At 42.0% G+C, this 27,123-nt stretch overlaps 1 protein-coding gene, 1 non-coding gene and 1 pseudogene across 2 annotated transcripts in view; 2 read left to right on the top strand and 1 right to left on the bottom strand.

Annotated features, from left to right (window-relative positions):
* Window positions 1–11,486, bottom strand: part of EML6 (EMAP like 6) — a 275,854-nt gene extending 264,368 nt beyond the window's left edge. The window contains exons 1-2 of the mRNA XM_087863403.1: window positions 11,222–11,486; window positions 9,721–10,449 (exon numbers count right to left, since the gene is read on the bottom strand). Coding sequence (XP_087719529.1) covers window positions 9,721–9,917 — 197 coding nt within the window. The 5' untranslated portion in view covers window positions 9,918–10,449; window positions 11,222–11,486. The remainder of the gene's footprint in view (window positions 1–9,720; window positions 10,450–11,221) is intronic.
* A 4,457-nt stretch (window positions 11,487–15,943) lies between these two features.
* LOC123786180 (small nucleolar RNA SNORA1) lies at window positions 15,944–16,077 on the top strand. Its single transcript, XR_006777909.2, has one exon. It is a non-coding gene; the product is annotated as a small nucleolar RNA SNORA1 (small nucleolar RNA).
* Window positions 16,078–20,956: 4,879 nt separating this feature from the next.
* LOC123786144 (forkhead box protein H1 pseudogene) lies at window positions 20,957–26,737 on the top strand (annotated as a pseudogene).
* The last annotated feature ends 386 nt before the right edge of the window (window positions 26,738–27,123 follow it).

The raw sequence follows: 27,123 nt of genomic DNA, 5'->3' as shown, positions 1-27,123 counted from the left end.
ACAGTGGCTGTACCTGCTTGCATTCCCACCAACAGTGCACATCCTCACCAACACCGCTTGTCTCTTGTGTGATTTTAGCCATTTTGACAGGTGTGAGGTGACATCCACTGTGGTTGATTTGCATTTCCCTGATGATGAGTGATGTTGAGCATCTTTTCATGTGTCTGTTGGCCATCTATATGTCTTCTTTGGAGAAAGGTCTATTCGTGTCTTCTGCCCATTTTTTTATTGGATTATTTGGGGGTTTTGGGGTTGTGTTAAGTTCTTTATATATTTTGGATATTAACCCTTCATCAGATATGTCATTTACAAATATCTTCTCCCATTCAGTAGGTTGTCTTTTAGTTTTGTTGGTTGTTTCCTTTGCTGTGCAGAAGTTTTTTTTTATTTGATGTAATCCCAATAGTTTGTTTTTGCTTTTGTTTCCCTTGCCTCAGGAGACACATCTAGAAAAATGTTGCTATAGCCAATATCAGATAAATTACTGCCTGTGTTCTCTTCTAGGATTTTTATCCTAGGTTTCAGGTCTCACATGTAGGTCCTTAATCCACTTTGAGTTTACTTTTGTGTATGCTGTTTCATTCTTTTGCATGCTGCTGTCTAGTTTTCACAACACCATTTGTTGAAGAGACTGTCTTTTCTTCATTGCATATTCTTACCTCCTTCATCAAAGATTCATTGATCATATAATTGTGGGTTTCTTTCTGGGCTTGCTATTCTGTTCCTTTGATCTATGTGTCTATTTTGTGCCCGTACCATACTGCTTTGATTACTACAGCTTTGGAATATAACATGAAGTCTGGAATTGTGATACCTCCAGTTTTGTTTTTTCAAGATTGCTTCAGTTATTCAGGGTCTTTTGTGGTTCCACACAAATATTAGGATTGTTTGTTCAAGTTCTGTGAAAAATCCTGTTGGTATTTTGATAGAGATTGCATCAAATCTGTAGGCTGCTTTGGGTAGTATAGACATTTTAACAATATTTTTTCTCCCAATCTATGAGCATGGAATGTCTTTCCATTTCTTTGTGTCATCTTCAATTTCTTTCATCAATGTTTTATAGTTTTTAAAGTACAGGTCTTTCACCTCTTTGGTACATTTATTCCTAGGTATTTTATTATTTTTGCTACAATTGTAAATGGAAGTGTTTTCTTAATTTCTCTTTCTGGTACTTTGTTATTGGTATATATAAACGCAACCAATTTCTGTGTATTAATTTTGTATGCTGTGACTTTACTGAATTCATTTATCAGTTCTAGTAGTTCTTTAGTGGAGCCTTTAGGGCTTTCTATCTATAGTATCATGCCATCTGCAAAGAGGAAAATTTTTCTTCTTCCTTACCAATCTGAATGCCTTTTATTTCTTTTTGTTGTCTGATTCCAGTACTCTGTTGAATAAAAGTGGTGATAATGGACATCCTCGTCTTGTTCCTGACCTTAGGGGAAAAGCTCTCAGTTTTTCCCCATTGAGTATGATGCTATCTTAGACAAAGTTTCTTAAAGGGGCAGCCCTCTGAGACATGGCCCCACCTTGTAGGCTATACTTGATTGGACTGGGTGGACATCCTGTCCAGTGCTAAGCCAATTAGATTCTCTTTCCTGGAAATTTGGATTTAAAATGCAAAAGACTGATCGATTCAACTGGTACTGTAGGACCAAGCTGGATAGTCATGTGTGCAGAGGGGCTGAGATGAACTCTGGAGAGGAATGACTATGTGCAAAGTAAATCACTGAACTAAGAAGCCAGTCTGCAGTCACAGAATATCAAAGCATATATTACCCAGAGAGAGGCAGAGATATGAATTTGCAAGAATCTGTGATTCTTACAAGAGAAAGAACTAGGGAAAGAGAAAGAAATAGCTGCCTGATAACTGTGCAATGCCTGAAAGGCCAGCCTACTCCCTATAATTGAGTTCCCAAAGATTCTCTTGTCATCTTATGATCCTCTCCTTAACTGTGTTTCTTTGAAAAAGTTTCAGTTTCTTGCAACTGATCTCTTATTTAGAAGGCATCCTGTCATTTGTGGGTCCTGTTTTATTCTTACCCATAAAATCAATTCACAATGAACACAGAAAAATGTTTTAATGACACTGTTAAATAGCAGCTACACTTAACATGAATCCTCGTGCCTTAAAATAATTCTCGATGGCTTTAGATTAATTCTCTGACCAACCTATTTAGGTACTGCCAGTCCAGAGAAAGATTCTTTCCTCTCAGGCAGTTACTGCTGGCCTGCCACTCCCCTCCTTCACGCAAATGGGAAAAGGGGTGGCAAAAAACTAGTGGGCAACTGTGGAATACTTCAGCTACTGGGTTGAGGTCAGCCAGGTGCCTGCCTCCCACTGGGGGAAGAAAGGAATGAACTGATAAAGAGGTAGAGGTCAAGGGGCACAATCTCTGACTACACTCCCTCTGCTTTCCCTTCTGCTCCTTCAAGAGATCTCTCTCCAGCACCAAGGCCAAACGCTGGAAACTCATTTTTAAAAAGCAAGAATCTTTGGGAGTAAACAAAGCCAATGAATAGACTGTTGCTGGTCCCTAAAACAGAAGTTACTAAACGATGCACTGGCTCCTCAAAGTATAAATATGGTTTTATTCTTTAAATATATAAAAATCTACACATCCTTATAGTTTCTAACACCATCTTTTCAAATAGGACAGCAACCAAAACCTCAGATTTCTATTACTTCTAAGTTAATTTTTTAATGATTGTTTCAGTTCCTGGGTCTCCACATGTTCAGTATCCTCTAAATGAGAATAATGGGCGCTCTGCTATGGGAATTCAAAGGTTATAGACATCCATCTCCTTAACTTGTTCCAATCAGTGACTGCTTGGTTCTTTCTGGAGCATTCAGAACACAGGTCTAGGTGCCATCTTAGTGAAAAAAATTAATTCTGTTAATTTAAGAATTTAACAAATGTATAGATCATATACATTATTACAAGTCTATTTTTGCTAGCTGTCAATCTCATTTGGGTTGAAAAACAACACTGTTCTACTGAGCTCTGAAACATACCAGTGAGCTCCCTACAATCTTGCTGTGGCCTGTGGCTAGAAGCATTGGCATCACTTGGGAGCTAATTAGAAATGCAGACTGTCAGGCCTCATACCAGACTTACTGCGCAGAAGCTAGATGTTAGCTTGTGCTCAGGTGACTTCTATGAACAATGATACATGAAAAGAAATCTCTGCTCTCAAACACCTTAATTATACTTAAGACCAATCCACGTATGACAAATTTGGGTTAAACCTACAAGAGAAACCTGACTGCTGAAGATGTGTAGTCTGGGGGCTTAAGAAAGGCTTTCCATGTGGTTTCAGAAAAAGTAAGTCCCAGAAGCAAAGCCATCATGTCAGCCTTCCCAGCAGCTTCCTTTTTGGGTGGCAAGAATGTCACCTATATCACAAAAGTGTTCAGATCCAAATCCTTGTGGGTAGGAGAGGCCTTAGGCCAGCTCTGCTTAGAAGTGCTGCCATTGAACAGTATTTCACTTACCACAATATAATCTACATTCTGATTGACTGTTGGTTGTAGGGCCAATATCATTCTTTGTAAGAGAGTATATTCCAGTACAATGTTTTCAAACAATGACCCATTATATAGTAACCATTTTTTCTAAGTAAAAACATGGTCATATATTCTGAATAATAGAGACCCACGATATGATAAGAACAAGTATATCTATAACAATAGTTGAATGGAATATTTGTGACTGTCCAGGAAAATCTAGGACATATGGTACCAAGACCCCTGAGGCATTAATGACCTGGATGAGAATTACAATGACCTTGGTCTTTCTCTGGGTATCTATACCAGAATTCTGGGCACACCAAAGTCCTCCTCACCCTGGTGCCTTCGCATGTAACCTCTCCACTCCCAAGCCAGCTTCACTTATCTGCCCCTTCTCACCCTTCAGGTCTCAGCTAAATGCCACCTCCCTAAATAGCTGCTCTGGAATTCTATGGCAGGTAGTTCCCACCAACCCAGTTTCTCTCTCTGACCATTCCCTTCTCAGTACTTTTTACAATCTATGTTTACCATGTCTTCTTATTCATTCATTGTTAGTCTCCACCACCAGAATGGAGGCAAAAATGTGGTCTTGTTCACTGCTGCACTCCCTGCACTTGGTACCTTCTAGAGAGTAAATGAGGTTTTGATGAATAAACAAGTAAAATGTTCCCAATTTAGGGAATAAATAAATCTTAATTAAAGAATTACCAAATAGGGACGCCTGGGTGGCTCAGTCGGTTAAGCACCTGTCTTCAGCTCAGGTCATGATCTCAGGGTCTTGGGATCGAGCCCTATATCGGGCTCCCTGCTGAGCAGGGAGCCTGCTTCTCCCTCTGCCTGCTGCTCCCCTGCTTGTGTTTCTCCCTCCTTCTCTCTCTGACAATAAAATCTTTTTAAAAAATTACCAAATAAACTATAGCTTATTAATAAGAATAACAATAACAATAATTAGATTATTTACAAAGATATCATAAACTTCCATCAAAGCCTTTCACTTCATGCTCTTGCAAATGAACAGGATCAAATGAATAGTTGATGGTACCACCGAGTAACTTTGCTTAAATCTCTTTCCTTCTCAGAGCCTTTTCCCTCTGAGAGCCACTCCCACCGAGTAAAATGAGAAGACTACCTCTCAGAGATGGGAGAGAGGAAAATGAGATGACACAGATACATATATAAAAGTATCTAGTACAGAACAGGTACTCAACTCAATATGGGTTTGATTCTTTATAATTACTTCCATGTTTCCCTTATTCAAACTGGTCAAGGGACTAAAGAATATGAAATCACATTTCCAGACCCTCATGTGAACCTGTTTACTCAATACTCCAGACCAAACCATGGCTGTTAGACCCCTCTCTTCAAATCCAACAAGTTCAATTGTATTTGCAGGACCACATTATTTTAGTCATGTCACAATTGAGACTTAATATTTTAAAATATGTCTGGTAGGTCATTGTTTCAGATCATTGTTTCAAAGCTGGTAATGTTCCTAAGGTGAACTTGAACATGGTTCCACTTCTAGACTGAGTTCTAGCAATCAGCTTCAAATACTCCTGATAAACTGATAAGCACCAGATTGATAAACAGAGTAACAAGAAGCAAAAAGCTCACAAAGTTCTAGTTAGAAATAAGGCACAGTGGTAGGGACCACAGTGACTGAGAAAAAAAACAGTTTGTAAAACAGTGAAGCAATAACTTTGGGCTTTGGAATCAGATAGCTTTGGGTTCCAATTCCATTCTATAGTCTGCTAAATAGTGACTGCGGGCAAGATCCTTAGCCCCTCTGTGCCCTGGTCTCCTCACCAGTAAACTAGGACTAACAATAGTACCAATGTCATGAGGTTGTTAAGAGGATGGATGAGATAAATCTGTACATACATTTATTTAGTGCTGAGTCCGCACTCAAGAAATGTTGGCTCTGGTTATTAAATGTATTCTATCCTCAAAGATCTTATATATACTTACAAATGAAAATACTCGGAATGAAAGAAAAGTACTAAATGATACACATTAAGTGAGGAACAGTGGTCATGAAAGATGCAAAACTTTAGGAGTGCAAGGCGCGCCTTCCTCTAAGGATGGTATAGGGTCTCATGGGAGTGGTGAAGCTGAAGCAGATGGGCCCAAGCAGGGTATGGATACAAACAGGCCCGCTGCGGTGGGCACTTACTGTTTGCCAAACACTCTGGGGCACCCTGTATGTAATCTCCACAAGCTACAAGGCAGATACCTTTAAATCTCCAATTTGTAGATGAGAAGCTGTTTTACTGATGATAGCTAAGCCTCACAGGGGTTTAGTAATTTTCCCAAGTTGTCCAATTGGTGGCAGATCTGGGTTTAAAATCAAATCTGTCTGACAACCCACCACTGTGCCATTGTTGGGGAGAAGGGTTGATGGGTAGATAAATCATTCCAGTATGAGGCAGGAAAGAACAGAGTGATCTTTTTATATGGCCAGTGGGAAGCAAACAATTTATACTTAAAAAAAAAAAAAGGAAAATAAGGGAGGAAAGGTTGGTTAGGGCCAGAAGGAATGGAAAGCTAAGGAGTTTAAACTTCCGCTGGTGGACAATGAACAATCTTTTTTGTTTAAGGTGTTAAGTGTGTGCTTTTAATGAAATACTAGTAATGCCCCCACTAAGAGCAGGTAGGTATTGAATACCAGCACAGGGCCAGGTCCCAGTCTAAACCATTTGCATACGTTCCCTCCAAAAGTTACAGTTTGCAATTTAGGTATTATTATCCCCATGTCACATATAAACAAGTGGTCAAGCCACTCATTCGGATGACTCCAGTAAATAGCACAGTGGGGTTCACCACTGAGTGTGTGCAAGGTCAAAGTCAATACAAAGTCCTTCCCCTGAAAGAGTATTGCAGAAAAACCTTCCTTGCAATACAGAGTGAAAAAATAAGAAAAAGGAAAATGGAGACAGGGAACTAGTCAGAAACAATATACCAACCCAGAGTAAGGAGATAAACGTCTTAAATGGAGTCACTGAAAACGGAAGGGAGATGACAGAGAGCAAAATGTGTTCATGACCTTTTCTTTCATTTACTCCATTTGTGTCATGATGCGCTACCTGAAGTAGAAACCAAGTTAGTGAATATTCCAGTCTCTGTTGCCAGCCTTGCCTCTAAGCCTGCACTGAGTCCTGTTGTTAGTCTGAGAGCAAACACTTCTAGTATTTACCTGTCCTGTCACAGCGCTATCAGGGCTAAAACAAGCATCATCCTCTAATCTGTTATCTGTACTGAAGGGTAATCATTCAAAAGAATAAAACTAAGCCTCCACATCCAATAAATCATATTATGCTTCACATATCAACATTTTAAAAAATCTGACTTAAACACATAGTCTGTCAAATCAGGAAGACACATATGCTAACGCTCTGGTGAGCTCTGCCAAATCCTATTATTATTAAAGTTCATCGTGATCTCAGAGAGCACACGGTTTTATAAAATGGAGTATGGTATCAATATTTGTTGGGCTGCTTTCTAGTTAATATTCTGGGGAAAGTAGAACAATAAATAAAGCAGAGGAAATACATGCACTATGAATATAGCTTTCAAGCTAAGGAAAAAGCTAACAGACAACTACTTACATTGTCTCATTTGAAAGAATCAAGAGTTAGAAGCTTGAACAATCATATAATGTTTCCAAAAATCCAAAATATTTTTGCACTGAAACCTTAGCTGTAGTCTTCCTCATTCAATAGCTAACTGCAATATGTTAAGTGGAAAAATCAGTAGTGTAACAGGAACATGAGTTGAAATTCATAAAGATAAAAGAGCATAATTTTCCTGTCCATATCCACAGTTAATACATAAAGATTCCCAATAATTTACAGTATTAATTTGAAATACTCAATATATTTCTGGGAGTAAAATTATGAAAGAAATGGCACTCGAGAGTCTCACTAAGGCTAAAAACAAATGTTGTCTGCATACTGCATTTATCAGAAAAAGATATATATGTAAGATAAAGCAAAGTAACAGCATAAACAGTCTAATTTTACAGCTTTTAATTACATAATGATCTACGGTTTGTGTTTTTAACGTTGGACTTAATTTTATTCCTATGTGCAAAGACATATACATGGACATTAAAGAATTCTGTTCACCTGTACACACTCAGACTCAACCAAGTATCACCCAAAATTTAGCAGTAAAGTCCAGTCTCCGAGGGTAGGCTTATTACTATGCCACCACTCAGTGTAAAGACACAACTACCTTCATAATAGACCAGAAGCTAAATTGTGTTTTTTTTTCATCGCTTGAGGCTTCCTGCAAACCAGTTATACAAACAGCTTCATTCACCTTTTTTTCCAATCTGAGTGTTTAACTAAGCCATATATCATCACAATCCCACTAGTCCAGCTGTCTGTCATCACAGCGGTTTACTGCAACTCCACCCTTTCCCTCCTTCAGTTTCAACAGTGCATTTCTTTCTTTCTTTTTTTTTCCTACTAGAGAAAAAAAAATTAAGATTAGGAGTTCAAACCCTCAAAGTAGTTCAGTGAGCTGTCACAACAATATTATTTAACCCCAGGGAATTTTCTGTTTAATTGCCACTCTCTCCATTCCCCCAAAGGACTACATCTTATTTAGATGGTGTAATGGAAAGCACTGCATTAAGAAAGACAGAGCAAAAACATAATGGGTTTAAATTTTTAAACATCTAACCTTTTCACAAGTCACTTTTAATCATTTGCACCTGTGACTTCAATAATCAGCCTGGCAATTAGAGAAGGAAAACCTCCAGGACAGACGGTGCCCCAATCACAACCCTTATTGTATCAGGGAGCAAAGAAAAGAGCTATTTTCTCATATGTGACAAGAAGAAAGTTTTACATATCAGCTCCACCCAACCTTGGGAATAGTAGAGCTCTTAGTATTCAAAATCTTCATTTTCTAAAAGTCAAGATTTTTAAAAATACATATCCTACTGTATTTTCAAATATTAAGTTTTTACCTTTTGTAACAATTTTTCAACTGTAGGGCTCAGGAAAAAAAGGGGGGGATTGCAGAATAAGCACAACACTAGGAGGGGGGTAAAAAAGCAAGACTTTTAAATCATTCTCCCCAAGGAGAAATCAAAACCATTAACATTACACCACATAACCATTTATTTCATTATGAAAGGCAAACTTAGAACACAAGTGGTAATATTCTGAAATGTGATAGAAGTTGTTCTACATCAATGAACACACAAGTTTGGAAGGCACGAATATGGTCTCTGTCAGTTATAGTCTATCCTCAGCAAGTCATTTGCCCCGTGGGTGAGGCTCCCATATGGAAATCTTACTTAACTGCTGAAGGCTGAATGGGATTCCCTGTGAACAGCATCTGGACCACACCTTGTTTGGTCACAGAAGCAGCTGACAAGAAGTAGAGGAAAATGCATCTGGTCCAGAGATGACAGGACAGGACCAAGAATCAAAATATGTCCCTCCACAGTTTAACAGGGAAGGCCCCTTAAAATGTCTGTTTATCCAGTTGTGTTTTTCTAATCAGTCTTGACCACCCACTGCCAGATGTTGGTCATTCTGGGGGCTGACTGGTAGGATTTTGTGGTCCAGCAGCTGCCAGGCTTTTATAACCTCAGTGATGTTGTGGAAGCATCCATTTAGAGTATAAATATGTTTGGCATTAAAACACTGCCAAGTGAAATATTAGAAAACAAACTCCCCACCCATTGTAGAAATTTTCCAGTTTCAAAGCATCTGGGATGAAGATTCCAAATTACCTGTAGCAAAATTTCTTCTAGATTTTTTTAACCCTCTTGCTTGTTGAGGAACCTACTGAGGAGCCTGCCAAAGATGACATCCACCGTTCAGATTACTGGTCCTACATTTACACAGTTAGGGCAGGAAGAAGTGTTTGATGGTTCCCCGGGATCCTTCCACTTGTAGCAGGAATGAACACCCAAAAAGCAGCGGGACACTCAACTCCTTAGAGATTTAAAAGCCTTCCAGAGGAATAAAGAGGAAGGAGATCTCTCCCTCCCCACCTGCACCCCCCACCCTGTTTCTGCCCTAGCTTTAGAATGAGCAGCCCTTCTGTAATTCCATACAGTTCCAGAGAGAATCCTTAACTCCAGAGGGCTCCTGGATCTGACCCCAGGAAAGCCCGTTTGGTCATCCTTCTCCTCACCTTTCCAATCTCCACACCCAACCCTTCCCCACGACCCCAGGCCACCTCCTTACCTGATAATGTCGTCGTTGTGTCCCAAGAAGAATTTTTGGCTGTGCTCTCGGGTGTTATAAACCACCCCGACCCCAGCCACAAAGTAGACCACCTCCTTGCCGGCCGTGTAGTACAGGTTGTTGCGGCACTGGTGACCCCGGTACCCGTACACCCACTCCAGCCGGAGCTGGCAGCTGGGAGCTGTCCGATCCGCCATGATAAGCCGACCCCACTCGCCCCCCGGCCCCCCCGCGCGCGGGTCCGCGGCCCCTGCGCGCCGGGTCTGTCCTCGCCAAGACTCGGGCTGCGGAGGACCTGCAAGGGCTCAGTGTGCAGCGCCGGGCGCTGATTTCCGCGGCGACGCACAGACACAGCCCAGTGCGCCCGCCGCCACCATCATCCGCCGCCGCCGCCGGAGACAAGCCGCCGGTGCGCGGCCGCCAGACCCCGCCGGGCGCCCCGGCTCCCTCTCCCGGGGCAAGGCGTCTTCGCGGGCGCCAGCACCCGCAAGCGCACGCCTCACTGCACCTGCGGGCTTCGGCCCCCAGGAGAGGTTCTTGGGGGGGTCACCCCGCCTTTTAAATCAGGGATCTGCATATCCAAACACTGATTACCCAGTTCGCTCACTGAAGTTTGCAGTGCGTGGGGGCTTCGCAGCAGGCAATGGGATTTATTCTGTGACAGCTTTGATTTGACAGAGAACCCGGGTAAGCTTTGCCACCACCATCGTTGGATCCGAAACTGACAGTCTATACCCAGGATGCAAGAGAGAGGAAGAAAGAAACATTTTTTGTATAAATCACCAGCCCAAAAAAACGATCCCCAAACTAAACCAAGTTCTTTTTTTTTTTTTTTTGGTCAACTGGTCCCCCTTTTTCCCTCCAGATCCATCTCCTTAATGATATTAAATATGTCCTAAACGCTTCCGGCTGGCGGTTGCTGATACGATTTGAGAGAATACTTTGATTCCCCATTAAGCCAGGGCGAAAATGCAATGGTCATTTTTTAGATGCTCCAATTTAAAATTCGTATCTTCCGTGAACCCTCTCTTGGCCGGGGGGCGGGGGGGGGGAAACATAAAGAACTTAGCAGTTCTCACAAATCAGCAACTCCAACTGCAAGCGTCATAAGATTTTTCTGAACTGGAGGAAACGAGACTCTAGTGCAGTTGGAGGCAGGAAAGCGCTATCTACTAATGCTCCTGGTCCAAAAGAAATTAAATAATTAACAAGTGGTAAAAATCGTGCACCCCTCTTCAGGAAGGTCTGAGCTATCTACGGGGAGCTCAAGGGTTAGCCTCCAGTCCGGCGGGGGGTAGGGGGACAGAGACGCCCCCCCCTACCGCACCCCGCAATGTGGGCACACACATCCCGGTCTTCAGCCGCCGCAGGTCCGAGGAATGCCAGCCCCCAGCGACAGCCCGACCCGCGCGCACTGCCTCCCTGTCGGTGTCCTGCACTCCTTCCTCCCACACCCGATCCACCTCGGCCGCAGAGCATCCCAGCTCTTTCCGCCTCTAACCTCTGCTCGGAGCGGGCGCCGCCAGCAACGTCCCGGATCTCGCACTGAGGAGCGAAATCCTCTGCCTGCCCTCCCTTCCCCGCCTCCCGCACCCAAAGATGGGCTTCGTCACTGGGGCGCCGCGGGAGACAGGTTCTTCCTCCAGCCGGGGCTCCGGGGGCGGGGCCACAGCGCCGCTTTCGGGAACCGCGGCTGCCGGTTACTAGGCGAGATCTCGGCGCTTGGAAACCGCGACGCCCCAGAGCCTAGGGCCGCCCCCTCCCCCTCCTTGCACGGGTTTCCCTCCCCTCCCCGATGCATCCCGGGAATTGTAGTCCCTTCGATGCCAGCTGGGACGGGGAGCGCGCGGAGCTGGACCACAAGTCCCAGAATTCCGCAAGGCCAGAGGGGGACCGTGGAGAGGCTGTTACCAGCGTCGGCGGTTCCTGCGGTTCTCCCGCTGAGCAGAAGAAGGCACACCAAGGGCGATGGCTTGTCAGCGCCCTGCGTTCCCCCACTGACTGAGGCGGCGGCCGGCATGTGTGTGTATCTATAAGGAGCAGTGGAGTTGGAGTAGAGACAATGTATGTGGCCCACCTCGAGAATTTCTTCCGCACCAGTCCCTGAAGGTTACTGCAGCTAGCTGACCCAAGCCCAAGTTCGTTTCCTACTTCAGTTTTCCATTTTGTTCAGATGGGTTCTAATCTGTTAAAGTGCGGTGCTGCCACATTGAAGAAAAATGCTGGGGGATGTGGTCTCACTCTGCCCTAAGAACCAGCGCTTTCCCATGAGCTACCTCCCAAGTTACTTGAGGATAACCAGATTTTGGAAATGGGAAGGTGCTCACACCAGGAACAACCAGCCTTGGCCTTCAAACGCAGATGCCTGTGGCAGTCCTCCTAAAACTGCCCAAAGTGAATTATGAATTCTGAAGTAGCCCATTTTCAAATTGGGACCACAGCTGACCTGTGGGAAGAGATTTCAAAATCTCAGTGACTAAAGACTGTAAAAGGTGATACAAAGGATGTTGGGAGCATGTCCTTTCCTTTCCGAGCTCTCGGTGTAATTGTTTACTAGTTCTTCAACTACCTCAAGCTTTAATATAGCCCTCTGAGTGGTAGGAAAGTCTGCAGAAGAGAAGTGCTGAAGTTTGGATGAGCAGTTGGTTGCTGCCTGCAGCAATGAAGAAGATGTGAATTGGTTTCAATGTTACATTTAAGGGAACAGGAATCTACAAATATGTCAGGTGGCACTATGCAGATAAGGGCACTACCAAAAACAAAAACAAATTCCTGAAAAAGATTTGAGACATAAGCAAAAATATAAAAGATCAGAAATACCATACCATAAAACGGTGCCGTTGAAGTATATAGAGACAATAAATTCTATATAGGAATTTAAAACATGAAGAGATTTTCCAGTTATAATAAGTCAGGAAAACTTCATGGAGGAAATAGGAAGTATAGGTAGAATTGAGATAAATTGAAAGAACATTCTACATGGGTCTATGGAGAAAAGGACAGATGTGGGAAAACATAGATTTAGAGACACTGAATAGAATCGGTGCAAGAGAGAATTCATGTATGATCAAAAGGGGACATAAGCCTGAAAGTTTAGATTGTGGGTAGAGGTGAACCTAGAGGTTTGCACTATATCCTTAAAATAATGAAGAGTTGTTGATTTTTTTTTCCTTGACAAGGAAAATAAAACAGTAGTCTTCAGCAGAAATAAGTTTCATCAGGCCCTGCCATTATCAGGTCATTATCCCCATGTAGAGCCAAGGGAATAAGCCAAAATACATGGAACCTGAGATACACCATTGGCTGCACGGAGTGGACTGTGGAACTGAGGATCTCAAGAAAGAGCAAAGGCCTGTCCCCTAGCAGAGGCTATACTGAATCCCAATAGATCTCATCCTTTTTCCTACTCACCCTTTTCCAATATCTATATCAGGCTATAGAAAAATGGACAAAATAATGCACAGCCACCAAACTACAGCTCTAAGATCAACTCATTCCTAGATAAACTGAGAAGAATATCAAGAATTCATACACAATGTATCAAAACAATTTGGAAAGAACTGCCCTATCAAACAAGCAACAAAAAAGGGTGGCACAGCCAAAGCTAAACCAAAATCATCAAAGAAAGTTTCATTATGTGAAAAAGATAAATGAAGAATCCCATCTGGAAGAAAGCTTATGTCAAAGAAGCAGATCTATACCAAAGAAGAATTTAGTTACAATATGAATTCAAACTATCAAGAGCTTCAAGATGGATACCAAGAAGAAAATCCATGCTAAAGAAATAATCTAATGTAAACACAGTTTCGGATCTAATAAACAGATTTGAAACAACAGGGGGAAAAAAGCCTGAAAATCAAACAACCAGTAGGGAAACAACACTGGAAATTATCACAAAAAATGCAGAGAGAAAAGACAGGATATTAAAATAGATGATGCTTGAAAGAGCAAAGCCAATCCAACATACAGATCATTGGTATTCCTAAAGTAGAAACGCCAACAAATGGAACAGAAAAAGTACTCAGAAATAAAGCAATATATTAACCAAATCTGCAGATTAAAGGGTACACTGTATACCAGGAGAAAAGATGACATAGAATACAGTCTCCATGGAGGCATATCTTAACAAAATTATTTAACTTGAAGAATAATACTTCAGGCACCTGGGTGGCTCTGTCGGTTGAGCGTCTTCCTTTGGCTCAAGTCATGATCCCAGGGTCCTGGGATTGAGTCCTGCCTGCATTGGGCTCCCTGCTCAGCTTGTCCCTCTCCACTCTGCCCCTCCCCTGAACTATTCTCCCCCTCCCCCCTGCTTGTGTTCTCTCTCCCTCTCTCAAATTAAATCTTTAAAAAAAAAACAACTTCAAAATCATTTGCAATCTTTAGAGAAGACTGTTATACCATCTTACCAATTAGTAATTAAAAGGAAAATTTAAGCATTTACTGTGTGTTGGGGGGGAACTAAAGTTTATCCTCAGATGATGAAGGAAAGATATTTACCTAAGAATACTAATATAAGAAACATGATAGATTTAGAAAATTATTCACTGATGTAATTGATGCAGGCAAAGGTCGTAAATGTATACTAAAATGATTAGATGAAAGGGTAATGCTAAAGAATCACACCCACAGATTATCTACCTTTAAATGGAGAGATCTAGAGGTCAACATCTCAATCAAATTACCAAATTTAGTATCACTAGGATGCCTGGCTGGTTCCGTTGGTGGAGCATGCAACTCTTATCTCAGGGTTATGGGTTTGAGCCCCACATTGGGTATAGAAGTTAAAAATAAAATCTTAAAAAAAAATAGTATTACCAATACTGGAAGAAACTGCTTCTTCCACCTTCTGATGTGATGCAATATGAAATGCACAAAATATTTCTGGCCAAATACCTAACCCAAGTCTAATCAAGCTTTAACATCTAATTCAGTTTACAGAAAATATGGGATAGGTGAACAAACAAGTTAGTTGAAACCATAAGGAAACAGGTAAAGCCAGAAGATAGGACAGAATACAATACAACTGGTCTAGCCTCATCAAAAAAAAGTAAATGTAATGAAACAAGAAAAAATACAAAACAAAGTGGGGAATTATTCCTGATTAAAAGAGACTAAAGAGATACAAAAACCAAATACAATGTGATTAGATCTTGGATCCTGGGGGTTTTATGAGTTTTGGGGTTTTTTTTTTTAAGTCTACAAAAGACAATGTGGGGAGAAGGAACAACTCGGTGTATTCGAATACAAAGTGGACACTAGAGGATATTAGGGAATTGCTGTTATTTTTAAGAGAATCTTATTTTTAAGAAACCTATCCTGAAGTATTTAGGAGTAAGATGTTATGCCTGCAACTTACCTTCAGATGATTCAGGAAGAAATGTGTTATTTATATACATACAAACACACACATGAACCTATGCATAAGAAGTAATAAAGCAAATAAGGCAAATATTAGCAATTGCCAAATCTAGGTATTTTTTAAAATTTTGCTGCATGATTGAAGTCTTTTACTATAAAAAACTGGGGAAAAAATTTTTTTGATCTAGGCAGAAACAAAAATGGAGGATGAGTATGGAAATTAAGCTAGCTCAGCCTTCTGCCCTGCAACCTCCAATGCCAGAAAAAATGGAACAGTATCTATATACTGATAGAGAAGGAAACTGTAACATCAGAATTATACCCAGCTAAATTGTGTAAATGTAAAGGCAACAGACATTCTCAACATCAAAGTTAAGGGCATTGTTTAGCACTTATGACAATTGTATTGAAGTTTAATAACAAATGACTAAAGACCCCAAATAAGTCATTTATAAAGGCAGAAGTTTGGGGGTACCTGGTGGCTCATTCGGTTGAGTGGCCAGCTCTTGATTTCAGCTCAGGTCATGATCTCAGGGTCCTGGGATCAAGCCCTGGGTCAGGCTCCTTGCTCAGTGGGGAGTCTGCTTTGAGGGTTCTCTCTCTCCTCTCCCTCTGCCCCTCCCCATGCTCACGTTGCTTGCGTTCTCTCTCTCTCTCTCTCTCAAATCTTAAAAAAACAAAAAACAACAACAACAGCAAAAAACATAAATGGGGTGCCTGGGTGGCTCAGTTGGTTGAGCATGTGCCTTTAGCTCAGGTCATGATCCAAGGGTCCTGGAATCAAGGCCCATATCAGGCTTCCTGCTCAGCCAGGAGTCTGCTTCTCCCTCTGCCTCTCCCCTGCTCATGCTCTCTCCCTTTCTCTCTCAAATAAAATTTTTAAAAATTTAAAAATAACTTTAAAAAGGTATTAGTTCTGTGGCTCTACTGAAACACAAGTCATGCTTCCACCACAGCAGGTTTATTGCAGTGGTGACAATGAGACTTGTAACATTTTCTGCTAGGCTCATGGAGTACACTGGAAATAACAAGACTTTTCAATATTAGAAACAAGGAATAATATATTTTAGATCATTTGCCAAAATAACAATCAATGTATGCTTCCTACAATTTGACTTCTAGGGTCCTAAGGTAAATTGCTTGAAGAAATTGAATCCCAAAGATTACAGGTGGGGAATTTTTGAAGCATGTCCATATTCGAGGGGCGATCAAATAAGCCCAGCCAAAACAGTTGTGGACTGACAGTGACAACTGCGGATTGAACAAAATTTCTTCTTAAAAGGGCTGTTTTGGGGCGCCTGGGTGGCACAGCGGTTAAGCGTCTGCCTTCGGCTCAGGGCGTGATCCTGGCGTTATGGGATCGAGCCCCACATCAGGCTCCTCTCCTGGGAGCCTGCTTCTTCCTCTCCCGCTCCCCTGCTGTGTTCCCTCTCTCGCTGGCTGTCTCTATCTCTGTCAAATAAATAAATAAAATCTTTAAAAAAATAAATAAATAAATAAAATAAAAGGGCTGTTTTGAAGGTTATGATTCTGACTTTGGAGGTAATTACGAAGGTAATTGGCAGTGAAAGGAATCACATGTGAAATTCCTTAAATAAAAATCAACTTTAAAAATATTAAAATAAAAATAAATAAATCAAGTTTCTCACATGAAAAGTCTGGAGGTATAGCAACATAAGGAAACAGTCAGATACCCAGAATCTTCCTGTCTTGTTGTTTTACTACATTCGGCCCAGATTGTCCACATCATTGTTTAAGATGATAAACTTCAGTGTTTACATTTGCATTCCAACTAGCAGGAAGGAAAAAGAAGATGGGCACATCCCCTCTAAGGATATTTTCTGTAATTTTCCTACAATATTGCCGCCTACATCTCACTGGCCTGAACTTAGAGGGCATCTAGCTGCAAGGGAAGTTAGGCTTATACACTGTATTCTTGGGGTGCAGTGTGTACATTTAAAATCAGGAGTATTATACTAAAAAATGGAAAAAGTAGTGTTGGTTCACCAGAAGTTTCTGCTATCATACCAATGGGTCCTTTTTGAAAAAACTTTCTGATGATGATATTCAGTCACCCAAGAAGTGAACAAATAATCAGAACTGGAGAAGTCATGGTAAAAAGATGGGAGGTAAGCTTTGAATCAATTTAATCATTCTTCAGTTTCACTTAAGTATTTTTTTTCTTTTTTTTTTTGTTGTTAACGCAGGCCAAATTAATTGATACATTTTTATTTTTAAAAAGCTGATCTAATATGATCCCATTCTCATGAAATTATTTCTATCCATTCAACCATCTGGCCCTGAATCTAACTGTATCTGTTTAGAAATATTATAGTTCCCCAAAACCTAACTGGTTATTTCTGGAAAAGTGAGATTTAGGACAATTTATTGCTTTCTTCTTTGTATCTTTTTGATAGTTCAAAAATGTTTGAAATGAGCAGGTACCATTTTTAGTAAAACAATAAATCATTGCCCTTAAAATATGTATTGATAATAAATTGTATTTTTATTGGAGTAATATTTAGAGTCATTAGAACATACCCTTGGTTATCCATCCACACCCTCTTAAGTGGCAAGATCAAGGGCCTGTCAGATCATTGAACAGAGTTAGGACATATGAGTGTAGCTATTTAATGACAATTTTCTCTATAAAAGCTAACCAATGTGTTTAGAGCTAGACCTTGCAGCCTTGACCTCATTAGTAATGAACTACTAAAAATTGACAATGATGTTTTACCAGCTATCAACTAATGGGGTTAAAGTCCACATTTTTAACCAAGTAAAAGATTTTAAAATAGAACATTAAAAGATGCTCAACATCATTAGCCACCACAAAACTGCAAATCAAAACCACAAGGAGATACCACTTTACACCCCTGAAATGGTTATAATCAAAAAGAAAATTGCAAGCTTCAGAGAGGCTGTGAAGAAATTGGAACCCTCATACATTGCTAGTGAGGATATAAACTGGTGCAGCTGCTTTAGAAAACAATCTGGCAGTTCCTCAAAAAAGTTAAACATAGAGTCACCATGTGACCTAGCAATTCCACTTCTAGGTATATACCAAGGGACATAAGATCCATCCACACCAAAACTTGTACATGAATGTTCATAGCAGCATTCCTCATAATAGCCAAGAAGTGGAAGTAATCCAAATGTCGACCAATTGATGAATGAATAAATAAAATACGTTTAGCCATATAATGGAATACTATTTCTCAATGAAAAAGAATGAAGTACTGGGGCGCCTGGGTGGCACAGCAGTTAAGCGTCTGCCTTCGGCTCAGGGCGTGATCCTGGCGTTATGGGATCGAGCCCCATATCAGGCTCCTCCACTATGAGCCTGCTTCTTCCTCTCCCACTCCCCCTGCTTGTGTTCCCTCTCTTGCTGGCTGTCTCTGTCTCTGTTGAATAAATAAATAAAATCTTTAAAAAAAAAAAAAAGAAAGAAAAGAAAAGGAATGAAGTACTGATACAAGCTACAACGTGGAACCTTAAAAATATTCTAGACAAGGGGTGCCTGGATGGCTTAGTCAGTTAAGCGTCTGACTCTTGATTTCAGCTCAGGTCATGATCTGAGTTGTGGGATCGAGCCCTGCAGCAGGCTCTGCACTCAGCAGGGAGTCTGCTTGAGATTCTCTCTCTCTCCCTCTTCTTCTCCCCTCCCCCCCACGCTCTCTCTAAAATAAATAAATAAATCTTTAAAAAAATATTCTAGACAAAAGAAGCCAATCACAAAAGACCACATGATGTATGATTCCATTTATAGATAGAATGTTCAGAAGAGGCAAATCTATACAAACGAAAAGTAGATCAGTGGCTTTCTAGAGCAGAGAATGGGTAGGTGGAGGAAATGTGTGTGACTACTAATGGGTATGGGCTTTTGGGTGGATGATAAAAATGTTCTAAAATTAGATTGTGATGATGGTTGCACAACTCTGAATATACTAAAAACCACTGAATTGTACACTTTAAGTGGGTGATTCTATAGTATGTAAATTTCAATAGTGCTAATAAAAATAAAATCAGAGTTTAACTTATTTTGATTATTTTGCATGTTGATTTCCTGTATATTATACACAATAATCATTTCCATGTAATTCCTTGAATGTCATTCATTTTTAGAGAAGTAATTATTATTCATAGAAAAAAAGATTGATTTTTAAATTAAAGTTCATGGTTTTAATCTATCATCCAGAACCTATCCTATGTTTAATGTTTTTATATGACTATTAAACATTTTGGGTAAACCAAATGTCACATTAGAAGGTACAAAATGCTGGGGCTAAAGGAAATGGGCAATTATCAGTCATTTGTGGAGAATAGAACTCTTCAAATTTTTCCCCCACCTTTTTTTAAACATTTTTAACAAAAGATAAAGAGGGAGGCTCTATTGAACTATAATAGACATTACAGTCTAAGATCAAATCAATAAAAAGTTTCCATGATTTTTCACTGAAGGTAGAGTTTCTCTATATTCTCTATTCAATAAAGATAACATGAAAGAACTAGATGAGACAAGTAAAAAAAAGGCCTCTTTAATCCATGTTTGAAAAGGACCTATTCTAAAAACCATTCCCAGATATCCACAGTCTGTCTTTCAAATGTAATTATCTATGATTCTATGTAAAGTCTAATTTACAGTCTAATTTAATTGCAGACCAACTTGCAATGTACAGACATCTACAACTTCAGCTCACATTTGATATTTCTTAGTCCAAACATGGGCCCTGGTATAATTCTTTTTTTTCTGCTCCTGGCAATAATTCAGTTATAGCGCTCCATTCTAATAAAGCCCCCATTGAAACTCCTGCATGAGATCTCTAATCTCAAAGAGAAAATATGAAAAATTAGTCATGTAACGAATAACATATGCTATACTTCCAATAAATTTTTTTAAAGATTTTATTTATTTATTTGAGAGAGAGAATAAGAGCATGAGTAGTGGGGAGGGACAGAGGGAGAGGCAGAAGCAGGCTCCACACTAACCAGGGAGCCCCACACAGGACTCAATCCCAGGACCCTGAGATCATGACCTGAACCGAAGGCAGATGCTTAACCAACTGAGCCACCCAGGCGCCCCTTTTCAGTACATTTTAAATGTTTTAGGTCAGTTATAATAGGGGTCACATCTGGTTGTCAGATGTGGATCACTGTATCTGACATCATTACATATTCTTCCTAAGTGGACCCTATAGGCTAATTAACGTATCTTCTCTAAAATATTTGCAGCATTTCCTAGTAAGAGCAATGAGAAGTTCCTATAGAAGATGTTAATTTGTGTTTCAAAACTTTAAAGATGTGTGGCAATCTCAATGGTAGGCAGGTTCCTATAATGATAATTTAATACTTACCATTACTAACTAGTAATAGTAGTAGTTTTGTGCTACCCCCAGGTACACTTGCTGGAACACTGTGCAAGCTTACACTGAAGTGGAAATTAATCATGTCTACCTAAGAGTCACAGGATTCTAAAGCTGGAAAATATCTTAGAGATACCTTGATTTTACTAGTAAAGGAGGCTCAGGTGATGGTCAACAGTGAAGATCCCTAACAACTTTACTGAGTGCTTGTCTCATCAAACAGGTAACTTCAGTACCGCTGTGGGGAGGAATTAATAATGTTACACGGAAAGTACCGCGCAATAGTGTGATGGGGAAATCCTTTCAGTTCAGAAGATAAGGCTCTGGAACCAGATTGCCCAAATTGTAAGCTCTTCTCTGCATTTAGTAGTCTTTTGGCCTTGGGCAGTTTATCTAATCTCTCTAAGCCTCGGTTTCCTCATTGGTAAAATGAACATAATGGTACTTACCTCATAGGATTGTTGTTAAGGACTGAATGAATGAAATACACCTAAGGCAACCTGGAGCCCTATATGGACTCTCCTTTTCCTCATGGAGCAAAGATTTTGCAGGGCTATGGAGACATGCCCACTGAGAACCCGTCACGGCCCCCACCTCTGACAGGCCAGACTCCAGGTATGGGAGACACTGGAATAACGTACATAAATGGCCCTGAGCCCACTTATAGGGCTGTCTTCCGGACTACTCCGCTGGAGCATACTCTCCTGGATCAGAGGCTGACCTGAAGGGACTGCTATTTGTGGGGTGGGAGAGCATGTACCCAAAGCTGGACTAAGTGTCCACAAACTTGTGTGCAAGGCCCCTCGTGGACAGAGTAGGAGACAGGATGAGAAGAGAGGCAGCCTGGAGGCGGGGGCCAATCTCTCCTCACACTGCCACATTCTGGCATGGAACTCAAGGGATTCTAAGAAATCTGAGTTTGAATCTGTCCTTCCAGGTTGTTATGAAGGCATATTGGGCATGAGGAAAGAACATATTTGATATCTTGCTCGATATCTAACTTTCAAGTATATAGACATATGGAATGGACCCCTTTAGTATTCTTACTTTGCCCTGACAAGTCTTGGGGGGTAAGCCTAGTGCCTTGCCCGTAGTATGCACTCAGTATATTTTAATTATTATTGTTGTTGTTGTTATTGTAAGTGACCTTTCTCACTTCTAGCAAAATAAACCTTTCCTTTCCCCCACTGACCAGAGAGAATACATACAGCCTGCCAAGAGAACACTGACGTACAAGCACTCAGGACAGAGATTTCTAAAAGCCAGAACAGAGAGACAAAACCACTTTTCAGGTTAGCAAGTACAACAGGGAGGTAAGCAAAGCCTCTGTAAAGATCAGCTGCTAGAAATTCCATACTAAACACAAACCCAGCTTCAGCACTCGCACATGTGAGGAACTCCCAGGGAAAACCCGTAACGCAAAGAAGCCACACCCCCAGCTCAGAGCTGCCCAGGGTAAGAGTCCCTAGGACAAGAGGGTGAGCAGCAGATCTGAGAGAAGAGGAAGCAAGATCCGAGTAGGAGTAGAGCAGAATATTCTCCTGGCCTCAGGGGTTCAGCGTTAGCAAGAGTCCCTCAGTAAGGGGCGCCTGGGTGGCTCAGTCGTTAAGCGTCTGCCTTTGGCTCAGGGCTTGATCCTGGTGTTCGAGGATTGAGCCCCACATCGGGCTCCTCCGCTGGGAGCCTGCTTCTTCCTCTCCTGCTCCCCCTGCTTGTGTTCCCTCTCTCACTGGCTATCTCTCTCTGTCAAATAAACAAATAAAATCTTAAAAAAAAAAAAAAAAGAAAAAAGAGTCCCTCAGTAAGTAAGAGCTGGGAGTGGAACAGAAGCCAACTGTTGTCCTGCACTATCTACTTGGACTGTAGCAGAGAATGTGGGTCCAGACATGCTGAACAGATCCCTTTGTCATCTTTATAAAGTCCTGAAATTTAAAACATGTTCTGAAGAAGATAGAATTTGATCCATTCCTTACACCTCACACCTGCATAAATTTCAACTGGATCAGAAATATAAATGTAAAAAATATATATATCATTAAAGTACTGACCAAAAACACGAGTTAATTCATCTACAACCTGGAGAAACATTTCTAACCATGATGCAAAATCCAAAACTAAAAAGGGCAAAAATTGATACACTCAATTACAAAAAAAAAAAAAAAAAAAAAAAATTAAGACTTTTTTTGCAGGGCAAAGAATATAAGAAAGTGAGAAGAAAAGTTATTCACTGGGGAAAATATTCGTAATCAATATTGCAGAGAAAGGGTTATTATCTCTAATATATGAGCTTCTTTTGATAAAAATAAAACCACTAACTCCATGGCAAAATGTGAACAGGCAGCTCATATAAGAAATAAAAATGGCCCTTAATCATGTGAAAAAAGAAATGCTCAAAATAAGAGAAATGCAAATTAAAAACTACACAGATTTTAAAACGGGTGATCAGCTGCACAGTCTCAAGGATGTCTAAGGATCAAAAGAAAAAAATGGACATATCCCAGAGGACAGACTCTGAAGTTAAAAAAAAAAATTAAAATGTTTTCAGTCATCATATTGGAGCATAATAATGCTGCAGGAGTGCAATCAGCAAAATCCAGACTTTGGGCAATTCCCAAGGACAACCTGTTTTTGGTTTTTCTTCTTCTTCTTTTTTAATCAATTACAAGAAATAAAAATGAGAGGTGGATGGGAAACTGCTTATTAGAAGATAATTCAAAGACATACCAATCTCATGGAGATTGGATCTTTGGATCCTGATTTAAATAAACTATTAAAAAAAAAACTATGAGATAACCATAGAAATGTGAGCACTAACTTAATATTTGATGGTTTTTAAGGTATTATTAATTTTTAGGTGTTATAATGGCAGAGATTATGTTTTTTAAAAAAATCTTATCTTTTAGAGATACATGCTGAAATATTTATGTATGAAAAGTTTTGAGGTCTGAATTTGCCTCATTTGTTAAAAGTAATCTGGAAACGGCGGGGAGAAGTAGGTGAGGCTAGAGCTAAAATCAGATTGGCCCTGCGCTGGTTAGCACTGAAGCTGGGTCATGGCTACAGGTTGGTTCACTATACCGTTCTCTCTACCTTTTAAAATTTGAAATTTCTATATGTTCCATATTTCCAGTTTTCTTAAAAAAAAAAAACTGCTTCAAATATTGTTAGGGCCAGGACTCTGAACAGGAACCATCCTCTCCGACTGTTACAGCCAAGATTCTAAGTGGCACATGAGCAAAGTAGCACCCCCTACAGAACCTTCTTTGGGCTCAATTCCATCTGAAGGTGTTTATCCATTTCTCCTGCACAGTGTTTTATTATTACAGTCTTGTTAAAATGGGTCAAGTAAAATCTTGGTTTATTATTTCCTCCAATGAGAAATAGGAAGATTTGAAGATTGATGGTTAAGGATTCAGGCTTGGAGTCAGACAGCTGCACTCATGTCCAGCTCTACCACCTGGATATGAGACCCTGGGCGAGTTATGGAGATAACGCTGGTACCCATTTTCTAAACAGTTGTGAGGATTCAGTGATTGACATAATGTATGTAAAGTGCTGAGAATACCTAGCACATAGTAAATACGCAAAATATTTATTATTGCTAATAATAGTAAACATCACCAACATTTAAAATATATGCCCATAGAAGGTTCCCAGAGATTTTAAAATAAGATTTTAGGGGGTCCTGGGTGGCTCAGTCTGTTAGGGGTCTGCCTTCAGCTCAGGTCATGATCCCAGCGTCCTGGGATCTAGACAGGTGTAGGGCTTCCTGCTTAGTGGGGAGTCTGCTTCTCCCTCTCCCTCTGCCCCTCCCCACTACTTGTGCTCTCTCTCGCTCTGCATGCTCTCTTGCTCTCAAATAAATAAAATCCTTAAAAAAATTTTTTTAACTTAGTTATGCACATGTCTGTATGATTGCCTGAGTTACTATTGCTGTGTTTACATGCTGCCTGGCCATAAAATTGGTGTCTATTTTCTGAATCGGTTTTCTTTTTTTTTTAAGATTTTATTTATTTATTTGTTTGTTTATTTATTTATTTATTTATTTATTTATTTGACAGAGGGAGAGAGAAAGCACGAGCTGCGGGGGGGGGGGGGGGCAGAGGGAGAGGAAGAAGAAGACTCCCTACTGAGCAGGGAGACCAACACAGGCTCAATCCCAGAACCTTGAGATCATGACCTGAGCCGAAGGCAGCTCCTAACTGACTGAGCCACCCAGGCGCCCCTCTGAACCAGTTTTCTGATGAAACTGTAGATATGTTGGCACTGATGCTGCATCAAACTGAAAATTCTCCACAGCCTTAAAAGCATCAATATTACTTATATGCAAAGACTTCAGTGAGCTAAATAATATGCCACAAATTCATTAAATTGCTACCAATATAGCACGTAGCCAAATAACTTCAAAGTTGTATGCAGAAGGCACAGTAGTATATCAAATGAACAGTAGTACAAAGTCCTCAGAATCTAGTACTTGTACCCTAGAGTGAGGAAAATTAGAGGAAACATTGAAAGTCAAATGGCTTGACCTCCGAAATCCTGGATTTCTGAAAACATTTTACTAATGGAAAGGGAACTTAAAAACTTACCTTAGTGAACTCAGTTGCTGGTCCCCACAAATACCGACCTAATCTTCCATATTAGCAAGGACGTTCCATTCCTCAGACTAAAGGTGAATAATCTGAATAGAAGAGGACAGAATGAGGGAGCCAGAGGCACGTGGACTGAAACACGACCTGGGGGCCTGCTCTAATCCCCTTCTGCACGGCTTTGGACAAGGCGCTCGGTCTCCAGGTCTTGGTGTGCTCAACTGTGAAATGAAGGGGCTAGACTCAACCACCCGTAGGACGCCTTCCTCCTCTAAAACGTTATGGCCAATTAAGAGCATTCGTTTGTTCTTGGCAATACGTATTTCAGGGACGTCAAACAATTCAGCTACACATCATTTACTGAGACCCTACTTCAAAAAGTGGTGAAAACAGCGTAGAAGTGAGCTATTCACTCCCAATCTAGTGCTCTTTAAAAAGACTGAGTTAGCTCAGGCCCCAGGCCTGCCTCACCACACTGCCCCCCTGCCCTGCGCCCTCCCCACCGTCCCGCGGGGCCGGGCCCCTGCCCACGTGGCTTGCCTCTGCACGCGGCCCCGCAGCACCCCACGCCTGGGCTTCCTGGGTTGGAGTCGCCCTCGCAGCCCCCCACGAGGAGGAAGTAGAGATACCTGCGGCAGGACGAGCCCCCCTGGAACTCCTTGGCCACGATGGAGTTCAGCAGCACCCCTCCGCAGGCTGAAGCGCCCACATCCGTCAGGTCCAGGCCGCGTTCCCCTTCCTCAGGGACGACTGCGAGGGCTGGAAGGATTCCAAGCGCCGCAATCTCTCCTCCAACCCATGCTTCCACAAGGTGCGTAAAGACCCTGCGGAGCCCCCTGGCCAAGGGCAACTTCCGGCGATGGACGTGACGCTAGGGCTGCGGAACGTGGCCCTGTGGCGGCGCCGGCAGAGCCTTCGCCCAGGAGGGCCCCTCCGTGCTGCACCGCGGGCCCTAGCGGCAGTCCCGTCCCCAGCCGACGCCCAGTGAGGGCTTCAGCATGAAGAGTTTGCTAGGGGACCCCAGGGAGGGGTCGCCTCGGAGCAGCGCGGGTCCGGCAGCCGCTGGGCACAGTGGGGAGAAGGTGATGCCCACTCCACCCCTGCCCTCTGAGAGGCCTCTGTAACCCCTCTGCCCCCTTCCCCAAGAGAGCAGAGGGGGAGAGTCCCAGCGGGGAACCAGCAGGCTCTCGCCCTTTTCCGCTGAGCACAGAGCCTGGCCCCTCCACTTACTGCAGGACACAGCAGACCCTGGGGGACTATCCAGTGGGAGTCACAGAGCCTCACTTCAGGGGCAGCTGCCCACCACCTACTCGGCCGTCTACAGTCCCAAGGTGGTAATGCCCTTGGCTCCACTACCGCCCACATCCTGCCCCAGTGCCCACCTTCAGCCAGCCCAGCCTAGTGGAGGGTGGCCCCAGAACTTAAGCCCCACCCCCGGCTGCTCTGGGATCTAGACGCCCACTTCTAGGGGGTGCCCCCCAACCAGAGCATCTGTGATGTGTGGGTTAGCCACTCCCAGGAGCCAGCTGCCTCCACCCCAGGCTGATTACTCTCCTGGAACAGCCTGTGAGACTCCCAAAGCAGGGGCTGCTTTCCTCTCCTACCTCTTCCTGCCACCACCGGCTTTTGGGGAACCAAGGCCAAGAGAACCAAGAGGTGTCTGTAGCCACAGCAGCCTTGAAACACCAGGCACAGGTGTTCTAAGAACCCATGATGTTTATTGGGCTACCCCACAAAGGGCTGAGGTCTGCCCCAGGCCACCCCAGCCCTGATGGTCAGTCATGCCTCTCCTACCCGCGCCCCCCCCCCCAGGCAAGACTGGAAAGAGTGAGGGCTTTGCTTGCAGCAGCCCCTCCCTGATCCCACTATCTCTGGCCCTCTCAGTCCGTCTATCCTTCCTTCCATCCATCCATCACATGGTGACACCATGTGTCACTTCCCCTCCCTGGCTCCAGCCTGAAGTCCTGTTCTCCCTCATGTGCCTGGGAATGAGATAGCACTTTTTTGGGGAAAGGACCTGCTTGGTTTAGGTGGTCGTAGTGGGGAAGATAACAGTAAAGGAGTAGACAATTAAAAAATAATAATAATAA

This window comes from Ursus americanus, chromosome 7, assembly GCF_024610735.1.
Source record: "Ursus americanus isolate L20-20 chromosome 7, mUrsAme1.1.p, whole genome shotgun sequence".
Lineage (NCBI taxonomy): Eukaryota > Metazoa > Chordata > Mammalia > Carnivora > Ursidae > Ursus > Ursus americanus.
This window is presented reverse-complemented; position numbering and strand designations above follow the sequence as displayed.